At 42.5% G+C, this 12,474-nt stretch overlaps 1 protein-coding gene across 1 annotated transcript in view; it reads left to right on the top strand.

Annotated features, from left to right (window-relative positions):
* The window catches only part of ARHGEF5 (Rho guanine nucleotide exchange factor 5), a 35,162-nt gene extending 24,840 nt beyond the window's left edge, over positions 1-10,322 (top strand). The window contains exons 7-17 of the mRNA XM_027449934.3: positions 53-315; positions 1,194-1,354; positions 2,955-3,107; positions 3,857-3,986; positions 4,869-4,943; positions 6,144-6,233; positions 6,509-6,663; positions 7,334-7,495; positions 7,906-7,976; positions 8,307-8,411; positions 8,705-10,322. Coding sequence (XP_027305735.2) covers positions 53-315; positions 1,194-1,354; positions 2,955-3,107; positions 3,857-3,986; positions 4,869-4,943; positions 6,144-6,233; positions 6,509-6,663; positions 7,334-7,495; positions 7,906-7,976; positions 8,307-8,411; positions 8,705-8,859 — 1,520 coding nt within the window. The 3' untranslated portion in view covers positions 8,860-10,322. The remainder of the gene's footprint in view (positions 1-52; positions 316-1,193; positions 1,355-2,954; positions 3,108-3,856; positions 3,987-4,868; positions 4,944-6,143; positions 6,234-6,508; positions 6,664-7,333; positions 7,496-7,905; positions 7,977-8,306; positions 8,412-8,704) is intronic.
* Positions 10,323-12,474: the final 2,152 nt, after the last annotated feature.

A 12,474-nucleotide genomic window follows, 5' to 3' on the forward strand; every position in this document is an offset into this window, starting at 1 on the left:
CTGAAGAAAGCTGGTATAGAAAATATAAAAATATATATGTCTTTCTTCACAGCAAGGTTGCTGTACCAGGAGTACAGTGATGTGGTTCTGAACAAGGCCATTCAAAGCCAGAAGAGAGTGGATTCATTCTCAGAGGATACGGAGTCAAGTTTCCCAAGCTCCCCAAGGTTACGGAGGAAAGTGATACCTCAACAGGACTCATATTTGCAACGTCTATCAGTCTCATCTACTGCATCCCTGTGGCAGGACATCCCTATGATACGGGGCAGCAGAATGCTGCTCAATATGTCCCGTGATGAGCAGAAGCTGCAAGAGGTAATAGATAGATGTCATAAGGAATATGCATGGTTTGTAGTCGAGAAGGAGGCCTGTAAAGGGTGGTTAAAGAGGAGAACAGAAATGTCTGATGTGGGAGTGCAGTGGCTGAACGCAGAGGTCGCCTACTCACGTAAGCAGTATGGGGATGTGATACCAGTGGTTATGTAGTACAGTGCTGAAGTTGAGCATTGCAGAGGAAAGGAGCACTGAAGTAAGGAGACAGGAACATCTGTAATTTCATGAAAACAGACATAGGGAAATTGGGGCAAGATAAAACATGGAATTTTAAGCTCATTTGATGCAAAAGAATATTAGAGTAGAAGACTTCCAGCGTTCTCCCACACTTATGCTTATGAGAAATGCTAATAAAACCACAGGGAATTGTCATTCTGATTGTAGAGTGTGCATTTACAAAATTGACCCATTTGAGCTGCATGGCTCAGAGGAAATGGGAAGATGTATGTGTTCAGCAAAATGGTACACAGAGAAACTGGGTAAGGAAAATAGGAGTAAACAAAAGTGAATGCGAGAACCCAGAGAGAGAGAGAAGAAAACAACTGTGTGAAACATGATGAAGGAGGAAAAGAATGGTGGCAATGCAGTTGCTGGAAAATTTATGGGATCACATAAAATAGGGGATCTAGTGAAAGTGGAGTCAAGGGGAAATAAAAAATAAAATTAAAGCAGGTAGCTATTAGTCTTTTTAAGTCATACCACAAGCCTGTTTTTCATTCCCAAAGCCTCTTTTGTAATTACACACTACTTACATCATGTACTAGGAAGTCTTCCTGCTTCGTTCCTGACTCCTGTCAGTAAGACTCCTTGCAGACTTGCCTGGTTTACTGATCTTGTGCTCCCTCCTTTCTTCTCTCAAGGCCAAATTTGAGTTGATAATGTCTGAGGCTTCATACCTGCGCAGTTTAAATGTGGCAGTAGATCACTTCCAGCGATCAGCAGAGCTCCAGGCAATGCTCACCAATCAGGAGCGTCAGTGGCTTTTCTCCCGCATCACAGACGTACGTGATGTCAGTGCCAGGTGAGATATGGCCCTTTGTTTCTGTGACTATAACACCCTCCATGAAGCACAGATACAGTCTAGAAACTACCGGTTTCCAGCAGTAACTTATCTCGCTCATGTTCTGCACATTCACTGACCTTTGAGTTAGATATACAAACCTATAGCACTCTGTGATTGCACACCAGTGCTGCCCTTGAAGGAACCGTTACCATTTTAGGTGACAGGGCAACACAAATCTTGTTGTTAAGTCCCAGAAATGGTGATGCAATTGTGCGCAGAGATCCTTGCAGGGTTAAAACATTCAAAATGGTATTGTAGTTATGCTATATTGGCCTTAACTACAATGTTACTTGAGTAACTAGATTTAAGCCCAAACCAAATGTAGCTCCTGCCAAATGCAAGACAGCCGAAAGAGCTGCACGGTCAGTCATCAAAAAAAAAAAAAAAAAAGCAGAAAACAAAAATTAAAATGCCATCATGTGACAATCTAATGTGGATCAATAGAGCTTAAGTCATAAAATGTATACATGATCCCACGTGCAAGGAATCCTGTACATTGTAGGATTCTGTTTTCCTCCTTCAAGGCTTAGCTACATATATCACTAAGCTACTATGGTTTTCTACTGTGTTTTTGATTTCTACTATTGGGATTAGTTTGATGTCCTAATTTGCTATTGTTTTCTGTCCATGCCTTATAAGTAGCAAATATGACTTCTCAGGAATGAATTAGAGGGCTGAGGTGTCAACAAACGCATGATAGTTGCAAGTGCCAGATTCTGCACCTGGGATGGGGAAACCCTGGCTATGCATACAGACTGGGGCTGAGAGGCTGGGGAGCAGCCCTGCAGAAAGGAATCTAGGGGATGTTGGTTGACAACAAGTTGACTATGAGCTAAGTGTGCCCTGGCAGCTGAAAGAGGGACTACCATACCCTAAGATATATCAAGCACAGTATTATTAGCCCATTGAGAAAAGTGACTGTTCCATTGTCCTATGTACTGGTGGGGTGTGGCCTTACCTTGAGTACTGTGTGCAGTTTTGGGCACCACAATATAAGAAAGACATAAAACTATTAGGGTCCAAAGGAGGGCTATGAAGATGGTGAAGGGTCTAGAGGCCAAGATGTATGAGGAGTGGCTGAGGTCACTTGGATTGTTCAGCCTAGAGAAGGAGGGACTGAGAAGAAACCTCATCATGGCCTACAGCTTCCTCATGACGGGGAGTGGAGGGTCAGGTGCTCTCTGGTGAACAGCAACAGGACTCGAGGGAATGGCATGAAGCTGCAACAGGGGAGGGTTTGAGTTGGATATTAGTTGGGTCTGATTTTTGAGTGGCCCAGTGTGGAGCCAGGAGTTGGACTTGATGATCCTTTTGGGTCCTTTTCAATTCAGGTTATTCTATGATGAACAGTAATCCATTTTGCCTCTGATTCTTCCTTGATACCTAGCTCTAGATTGTTGTTGTACGGGTACTACACTCTAGAAGTAAAGGAGTATCTTGCATTTATGTGGGCTGTCCTGACTTTAAAGAAATGAGGATGCTACCGCAACTAAATGACACTGATCACTGTGCTCTGTATTTTCCTCTCCTTTTATGGCACTGCAACTACATGCTGCAGTTTCCTTTTTGACTTGGAAGAGAAGTTTGAGGAGGACATGTTCACCTTCCATGTATGTGATGTGGCTCTGAAACATGCCCCTGAGTTCCGCAGGGTATATCTACCATATGTAACAAACCAGACATATCAGGAGCAAACCTTCCAGCGGTTACTGTAAGTTTTTCATTTGTTGCACCCTTCTCCCTGCTTGCTTGCTGCACTTCTGATGTGCATTCTTTCAAGTGATGGGGAATAGGTATTGTCTGTTTGCTGGCACTCATGCTACACACCCTGGAAGAACAGGCCAGAATCTTCTTCAGTTCAATGGCATTTGGGACAGCAGGAGTGAGCTGCTGTAAGGATTGCTTTTGTAGCACTGAAAAGAGAAAAAATCATGGACATACATGTGATTCTACTGCAGACTATTGTCTCTATTTAGTCACTCCTGAAAAGTGCAAAAAAAAAAAAAAAGCTGTTTTGTATAGTCATTTTCAGTCTGTGGTTATGTGCAAAGACTACTTCTCCCAGGAGTAGCAGGAGAGGAGAGGCAACTTTTCCAGCTTCTAGATAAAGCCTATTTGGTGTGAGGAAAGAACACAAGCCACCTCTGTCTTGTGAAAGGTGCCCTTTTCGTAGGGGGCCATTGAAACATAGATGTCACTTCTGGATGTCACTTCTGGTTTTTATTCCAGAGGACTGTGGCACAAAGAGGAAAGACATAAAAGTTGTACTGCTGTCCTCCTATAGCTGTTAGAAACCCATACTCTTCTTCAGCAGAGTGTCCCAGTTTCTTGACAAAATGTGACTACAGGGATTGGAGTACTCCGGTATTTGGTGATATCTCGTACTTTTTTTCCCTTCATTTGAAAGTCTATTTATTTCCTCTAATACCTGGATGTCTTCTCTCTTTTCCACTCCCACAGAAATGGAAATGCAGGATTCCAGCAAGTTCTGGAGAGACTAGAAAGTGATCCAGTTTGCCAACGTCTCTCACTTAAATCCTTCCTCATCCTCCCTTTCCAGCGCATCACTCGACTCAAACTCCTCCTTCAGGTAACTGTGTTGATTCTCTGCTCTCCTATATTTTCTCTCAAGCTGATCCTTCTTCAAGACTGAAAGTCATATAATACAAGCTAGCACCAAGCACTGGGAGGAGGGACTGCATGCAGTCCTCCTTCATGCTGTATCTTTGATGTTTGGCTGAATGCTCTAGAGTGACTCTGTGGCATATATTGCAAATATGCTTTTGCAATAACAAATCCATTTGTCATCATACAAATGTGGTTGTACATCAGACCAGTACCACGAATTGGACATGATAGCCTCTATGAGGCAATGCAGTTTGTATACCTGTTAGGACTTTGCTGTAACATTACAATTGTGTTCCAATAAAGAGTTGTATAGAGTTGTCTCAGAACATGTTGATTTAAATTTTATTTAACTTTTTTTGTTTTCCTGCTAGGAAAACAAGCCAAGTATTCTCTGTCTGCCCTCTGGAAGGCAGTCTGTCCCTGCTCTTTGCCTGCGACATTATCTATTTGTCAATCTGAAAGTCCCTAATGGATCTGTTTTGAGCTCTTTCAATTACATTTTTTCTTTTTGATTATTTGAGCCTTTTTTGAAGGGGAGAAAAAGGAATGATGGGCAAAGAACTATTCTGCAATTAAGGCTGTGCTTGTATTAGTGATTGCCTGCTATGCCATGTAACTTGCACAGGACAGTGAATTCCATTTAGATTTTCAGTGATGCCCTATTCAATGCATCTTGTCAGCTACATTCTGCACCTCAAATTTCTGGCCTGATTTCCACATTTCATTTCATACCACTGCTTTAGACTCCCTTGAGGCTGGTATCTTGGTGTCTCCTTGATTCTCCTACCCCTCCCATAGTCTGCTTTGCCTGTCTGCATTTCAAAAAGCATCTTCTCTCATGCAGAATATCCTGAAGAGAACTCGGCCTGGGTCTGAAGAAGAAGTGCAAGCAACACAGGCCTATGATGCACTTGAAAAGGTAAGGCCATCAACCCAGTCTCCTGGTGGCCCTGTACTTTTCATTGGCCCTCACCTTTGCCAAGAACCCTTGTCATTGTGACAGATAAGTGTGTTTGTGTGACTCTTATGCACATGCACATGTAGCTGTGAGCAGACAACACTGAGAAAGGACCCCACTGGGATGCAGCTGAACCTTTGCCAATGATACTGAACTACTTTTTTCAGGACTTGCTGTTTGTGGTCTTCTTTGTGTTCGTTACCTTTCCCTCTAGTTAGCTACCAATTTCTCCCCTGCTTCTCCAATAAAATCTTGCTTTAAAACAAACTAACATAAAAAGCATGGCAAGATGTTTACCCTGTTACATCCATTCTTACATCCTATTTTTTTAGAGACAAGATTTAAAGTCTTCTGGTACCTGCTATTTGTTACCTGCAATTTGTACAGCAGAATAAGGTAGACTTCTTCCTAGCTAGCTCCTGTTCTGTCTAGTCATCATTTGACCTTCCTGAAGTGTCACTCACTTTCTTGTAATCACTCCCCTACTCTCCACAATAAACGTAAGGACTAGTTCAACATGATGCGTACCTCCTTAAAGCTCTTTGGAAGACACCCACCTGCTGCATAGTTACTAAAACACTGCAGTCTTGAGGCAGGTAGGTAAAATGTCATATGCTGAAACCTGGGACTCATCTGTGTTCAAGCCGGAGTCATCTCTATGACGCTGTTACGCAGCTGCCCTCTATCACCTTAGACAGTTATGTAGACAACTTAAAGACTGAAATACCTCTGTTTCATTGTATCAGGTGCTCACAGATACTGCAACAAGCTCTTGTGGAAAATCTGTGCCTGGTGTTTATCTAATCAGCCTCCTTTGTTTACAGTGGAGCATCTAAAAAAAGCTGTTTCCAAATGACCAGCAGTTCAACTTCTGTTACCCGAACAAAAAGAAGACTCTAGTATCCCTCCTAGTATTTCAAAGTTAGAACAATACTTATCACAGAGATTTCATCTAACAAATTTCTTAAGAAAGAAGGATGATCTTTGTAGCTATGGAGAAGCTTAGTATGCTTACCTGGAAAACTTTTTTTTTCTTCTCCCGGGAAGATGCCCAAGAAATTTGCACTTACACTAATTCGTCATGGGCTCCTGGGAGTAGTACTGATTCCACTAGGCATTTCTGGTCCTCGCTATCTCACTATCACCTGATTTCCTCTGCAGCTCATCAAGGACTGCAACGAAAACGTACAGCGCATGAAGAGCACTGAAGAGCTGATCTACCTTAGTCAGAAGATTGAATTTGAGTGCAAGGTGAGCTTGTCCATGCCTTGAGCCTTGCTCTAGCCTAATCTCTTTTATGTCTTTCCTTGCAAAGTCGATTGTGCTTACTTTTGTTCTGCAATGTACACAAAATTGTTGAATCAGAATATCTTACACAGGCCAGCTCTTCATCAATACTTCCCTTGCCCAGTCATTTGTGTCAGACTTCAGCTGATGGTCCCTACCACAGGTTGGCACAAATGCAAATCAAAAACTCATGGATTCCTTGCATACACCTGATGTAAATATTTATTTCTGTCTTGTAGATATTCCCACTCATTTCACAGTCAAGGCGACTTGTGAAGTGTGGTGAGTTGACAGCACTGGACTTCAACACCCCAAGTCCAAAATGGAAAGTCACCACCCGTCCCATCTACTTACATCTCTTCAATGACTGTCTGCTCCTGTCTCGGCCGAAGGAGTGAGTGCTTCAACCACAGTTCTTGCTGTCCCTTCCAAAACGCCTGTCTCTTTCTGGGTCTGTGCTTTGGTGAGAGTCCTTTCCCTCTGCCTGCCAGCAAGTGGCAGTATTTGTCAAGTCACTCTCCTAACCCTACATTACATGAGTATCATGTAAGTATGTAGAATCTGATATTCCCAGCTCTTAATTAGAACATACACTAATATAACTAGATATGTTGTGGTCCCTAGTGCAACACTTCCATTGTCTCTCCATTTCTATAATATGAAGCACTTTAATAATAACAATTTATTGTAGTTTTACTCAAAAATAATTTCTTCCTAAAGGACGGTATGAAGGCTTCTGTGCAAATCCCTGAAACTGGAAAAAGTGGTTGGCTGGTGTAAGGGAGGGAGGGTGTGTGTGTGTATGTTCTGATTCTGTTATGTTGGAAGCTATCAAGTAAAACCTTGATAGGACAGAACTTAGTGTTCCTACCCTTTTTGTTAAATCCCCTCTCTCTCTTCTCTGGCCTTTTCAGACTTCCAGCAAAAACAAAGCTTAAGGTGCCTGAAGCAGATGAAGACTCATTAAAAGCTTCTTGCTTTCCTGACATCAGGGAGCTACATGGACTCACTTAACTCTTACTACCTTAAAACTCACAACTTTTGTTCCTTCTCTTTACCTTCAGGGGTGGACGTTTTGTTGTGTTTGATCATGCTGCTTTCTCAGATGTGCGTGGGGAGAAGTGCGAGATCAAACTGCATGGAACAAACAAAAACGTTTTCCGTCTCTTTCTACTTCAGAATTACCAGGGAAAGAGAGTGGAGTTTCTGTTCCGAACGGAGACACAGTAAGTGAGCTCAAGGTTACTCTTAGTATATCCTAGTACCATAGCCAGATACCTCCTAGAAGCCTGGCAGTTGTCCCTCAACAATATGCTAAAGCATCAAACGCAGCTGCTGAGCAGAGGACTCAAAAATCATCCTTTTCTCTTAAGTCCCTAGCGAACCACTTTTCTTCTTTCATCATAGTTGTTTATACAATACTACCACATCATTTCATACTATCAGCCTCCAAAAATGGGAGGTTTTGCCTTGTCCCATCCCTTTTCTCCACTTCTTCTTTCCCTGCTTCTCTAACAAACCCCCTCTCCACCCCGTCCTGTAAGCAAGCATGCACGTACACGTGTGCACACACTCCTGTCATCAGACTGCTGTCCCTCACAATGACATCTGACACCTATCTGGTGATGTTTTCCAGCAGTGAGAAGCTGAGGTGGATCTCTGCTTTGGCTCCTCCGCGAGGGGAACTGGATCTCCTGGAATGCCCTGGTGAGACTGATCTGCTATTACAGCAATTAGGGTGGGCCATTTGGAGGAGTTGGGAGTCACTGCAAGGTAGAACAAACCAGAATGACTTTAAGGCAGAATATTTGCCTTTTTGTAAATAAAGATATTCATGGGCTTTCCCTCAATGACACGTTCTGTCAGTTGTTTTACCTATCTTTACTCCTGGTTGTGTAGAAGACCTGTAGTCTCCCTTTCACTGCTCTACTCATCAGTGTTTGGGCAGTGTTTTATCCCCTTCCACCTCTGGGTCTGGTGTACACAGGTTTATTGTTACTTTCTTGTATACCATTCTGATCTTTCCTCTTCTTTTAGATGCACCACAGGTTCAATGCATAAGGACATACAAAGCTCGGGAAAATGATGAGCTAGCTTTGGAGAAAGCAGATATCATTATGGTTATGCAACTCAGCAATGATGGTGAGCAGAATAAACAATGGGTTTCTTAAATTATGGGCAGAAATCTGTTTTAGTAGTGTTAGGCTTTCACAATGCTATCAGGGTTCAAAAGGAGCTTCTCACTCCTGATTATTGCATTAAGAGGATGAAGAGACTCTTATTTTCATCTTCATTAAGCTATTTTATTTGGAAGCTGAATGGGATTTTTATATTTGATCCTAGGGCCTTGTTGGAGTGGGCTTTTGGGGAAGAGGAATGAAAAAAAAGTGCTCGACTGTTTTACCTCATGTTGTGTTTTGTCCCCACTCCCACAGGATGGATGGAAGGAGTGAAACTTTCAGACAGGGAGAGAGGCTGGTTCCCCAAAGAACATGTGGAATATATCTCCAGCAAACAAGCGCGGCAGAAGAACCTGAAGGAAGAGCAACGCGTGAAAAATGCCAAGCAGCACGTCTTCTGCAAAAAATAACTCTACCTTGTTTGGACCTGTACAGCCTCCCTGGCATAGGGAAACCATCTTTTCCTAATGTGCCTCAGAAGAAGCACCTCTGCAAAGAGTGTAATACAGCACTTTGACAGAACCAGGTGCTTTTTGCCAAAGAAAGTGGGAATTCAATCAGGAAAAGTCATTTACTTCCTTTCTGGCACCAGAATTACAGCAGCAGTAGGGGGAAAAAATGTTGCATGTATTGCTTGCTTTGTGGTAGTAGGGAGGAGGGACTTTAATCATACAGAAGTCTAGGATCTGGACTTCTGAAAATATATTCTGGTTTTGCTACTCACAGATTGCCGGACCTTGGGCAAGTCACTTCAGAATTCTGCCTCAGTTTTCCCATCTGTGAAATGGGGGTATATTTACCTACCTCACTGGATGTTGTGAGGCTAAATTCATTAGTATTAGCATACTAAGAGCTTTGAGTTCCTGAGAAAGAAGGTGCTAAGTGCAAAGCACAGTGTAGTTGAGGAGAGTTTTCCATTTGAAATATCTTCTTGATATCTTGATGGTATTAATCTCCATAGTATAACTTCTATTTAGAACAATTTATCTATTTGATTGTGCAAGTCTACTGATTGTTTTTAAATAGGCACAGTGTGTTTCATTGTACCTGAATTTAACTCAGTCGCAACATACTGTTGAGAGTCCTTGACAGCAGTAGAAAAAACACTTGAGTTTCAGAAAATTCTTGGAAGTCACTGTGATGATTTCCTGCACCTTAAGAGGTATCAAGCTGAAGAATCTGTTTCACAAAGGTTGCCTCTCTCCTGAACATGTGTCCCAGTAAGCAATGAGAAATGACCATTTTTTCACACTGCTTCCCACTCAAAGTAGAACAGTTACCTTTGACATGTCACTATGGCATGTTAGTACATGCCCTGTACAAAATAACTATGACTAGGCATATGCAATGAAGTGGCAGTTTCCTGCTGCTCTTAATCTGATAGCTGATGTGGTATTGCATGCACCATTTTGCACACTTATAGAAAACACTGAGATATTTAGCCACTGTAGATAAACTCAAAAAATGTACCAGGGCCTCAGTTCTTTTGTAGAACTCTCTGGTTTTAAGTCAGTTTACACACAGTCCTGCTTTTGTGCAGAACCTGTCTGTTTGAGGACAACTTGTAAAATATTGTTTGTGTTAAAGGAAAGTGTTTGCATTTATTTACATCAATGCGAGATCAAGTATAAGAACCAATACACCAAAGAAAACAGTGTGTAGCCTTCTTGCATTTAATATATTTGAAGAATTAGTTATCTTCATATTTCGAACTTTCTTTTTCTGTAACACTCTACCTATACTTCTCATTTACACTGTATCTGGTATGGCTTTTTCCAGCCTATTTATGTCAATAATTTTAAAAAAGTTGCTTTTAGTCCTAATAAACTCATGCACTTCTCCAGTTCAAATAAACAACTTTCTGCTTTCCTTATTTTAGGTTTTCATCTCATATATGAGTAGCTTGCTATATTCTGAATATTTTCAGGACATCATAGAATCACTTAGGTTGGAAAAGACCTCCATGATCCTGAAGTTCAACTGTTAACCTAACACTGCCAAGTGTACCACTAAACCATGTCCCTAAGCATCACATCTACGTGTCTTTTACGTAACTCTACAGATGGTGATTCAACCACTGAACAGCATTGGCTGTTCCAATGCTTCATAACCCTTTCACTGAAGAAATTTTCCCTAATATCTAACCTAAACCGCCCCTGGCACAACTTGAGGCTGTTTTGTCTTGTCCCTATCACTTCTTGCTTGAGAGAAGAGACCAACCGCCCACCTTGTAACAACTTCCTTTAAGGTAGTTGAGAGCAACAAGATCTCCCCTGGGCCTCCTTTACTCTAGGTTAAAGAACCCCAGTTCCCTCAGCTGCTTCTCTTAAGACATGTTCTCTAGACCCTTTGCTAGCTTTGTTGCCCTTCTTTGGACACGCTCCAGCACCTCAGTGTCCCTGTAGTGAGAGGCCCAAAACTGAACACAGTATTTGAGGTGTGACCTCACCAGAGCTGAGTAGAAAGGGACAATTACCTAGTTCTGCTGGCCACAATATTCCTGATACAATCCAGGATGCTGTTGGCCTTCATGACCACTTGAGTACACTGCTGGGTCGTGTTCAGCCATTTATCAACCACTTCCCCCAGGTCCCTTTCCAATAAGCAGCTTTCCAGCCACTCTTCCCCCAGCCTGTTGCACTATGTGGGATTGTTTTGCCCCAACTGCAGGATCCAGCACTTGGCCTTGTTGAACCTCATACAGTTGGCCTCGGACCATCAGTCCAGCTTATCTAGTTTCCTCTGCAGAGCCTTCCTACCCTCAGGCAGATCAACACTCCTGCCTAACTTGGTACCATCTACAAACTTACTGAGTGTACACTTGATCCCCTTGTCCAGATCACTGATAAAAATATGAAAGAGAACCTGATACTGAGCCCTGGGGAACACCATTTTTGACTAGCCTCCAACTGGATTTAACTCAATTTTCCACAACTCTTTGGGCCTGGCAACCCAGCCAGATCTTTACCCAGCAAAGTATACACCTGTCCAAGCCATGAGTAGACAGTTTATCCAGAAGAATACTGTAGAAAACAGTGTCTGAAGCTTTACCAAAGTCTACGTAGACATCCACAGCCTTTCCCGCATCCACTAAGCAGGTCACCTTGTCACAGAAGGAGATCAGGTTAGTCAAGCAGGATGTGCCTTTCATAAATCCATGCTGACTGTGCCTGGTTGTCTTGTGCGTGCTGCATGATGGTGTTCAAGATGATCTGCTCCATAACTTTCTGTGGCATTAATGTCAGACTGACAGGTCTGTAGTTCCTCGGGTCTTCCTTCTGACCTTTCTTGTAGATTGCCATCACATTTGCTAGCCTCCAGTCAACTGGGATCTCCCCAGAGATCTGCTCCCCACCCCTATCTTTCAGCTTAGAGAGCTGGGTACCTAGGCAGCAACTGGTCTTACTAGTAAAGAGTGAGGCAAAGAAGAGAGTAAGTATCTCAGCCTTTTCCTCATCCTTTGTCACTATGTTTTCCCCTTACACCCAAAAAAAGATGGAGATTCTCCTTAGTCTATCTTTTGTTGCTAATGTATTTATATAAACGTTTTTATTGTCTTTAATGACAGTAGCCAGATTAAGCTCCAGCTGGGCAGTTGGGCTTTGGCCCTTCTAATTTTCTCCCTAAATAGCTCCACAACATCTTTGTAGTTCTCCTTAGTGGCCTGCCCCTTCTTCCAAAGATCATAAACTCTTTTTTTTTCTTTCTTCCTGAGCTCCAACCAAAGTTCTGTATTCAGCAAGGCTAGTCTTCTTCCCCACCAGCTTGTCTTTCAGCACATGGGGATGGCCTGCTCGAGTAACTTTAAGATTTCCTTCCTGAAGAGTGTCCAGCCTTCCTGGACTCCTTTGCCCTTCAGGACAGCCTCCCAAGGGAATTTCTTAGCCAATCTCCTAAACAGACCAAGGTCTGCCCTCTAGAATTCCAAGGTGGCTGTTCTGCTAACCATCCTCCTGACTTTTCCAAGAATCAAAAACTATTAATTCATGACCACTATGCCCAGGATATCCTTCAACCTTCACATA

The sequence above is a fragment of the Anas platyrhynchos genome, chromosome 1, assembly GCF_047663525.1.
Source record: "Anas platyrhynchos isolate ZD024472 breed Pekin duck chromosome 1, IASCAAS_PekinDuck_T2T, whole genome shotgun sequence".
In the NCBI taxonomy this organism is placed as follows: domain Eukaryota; kingdom Metazoa; phylum Chordata; class Aves; order Anseriformes; family Anatidae; genus Anas; species Anas platyrhynchos.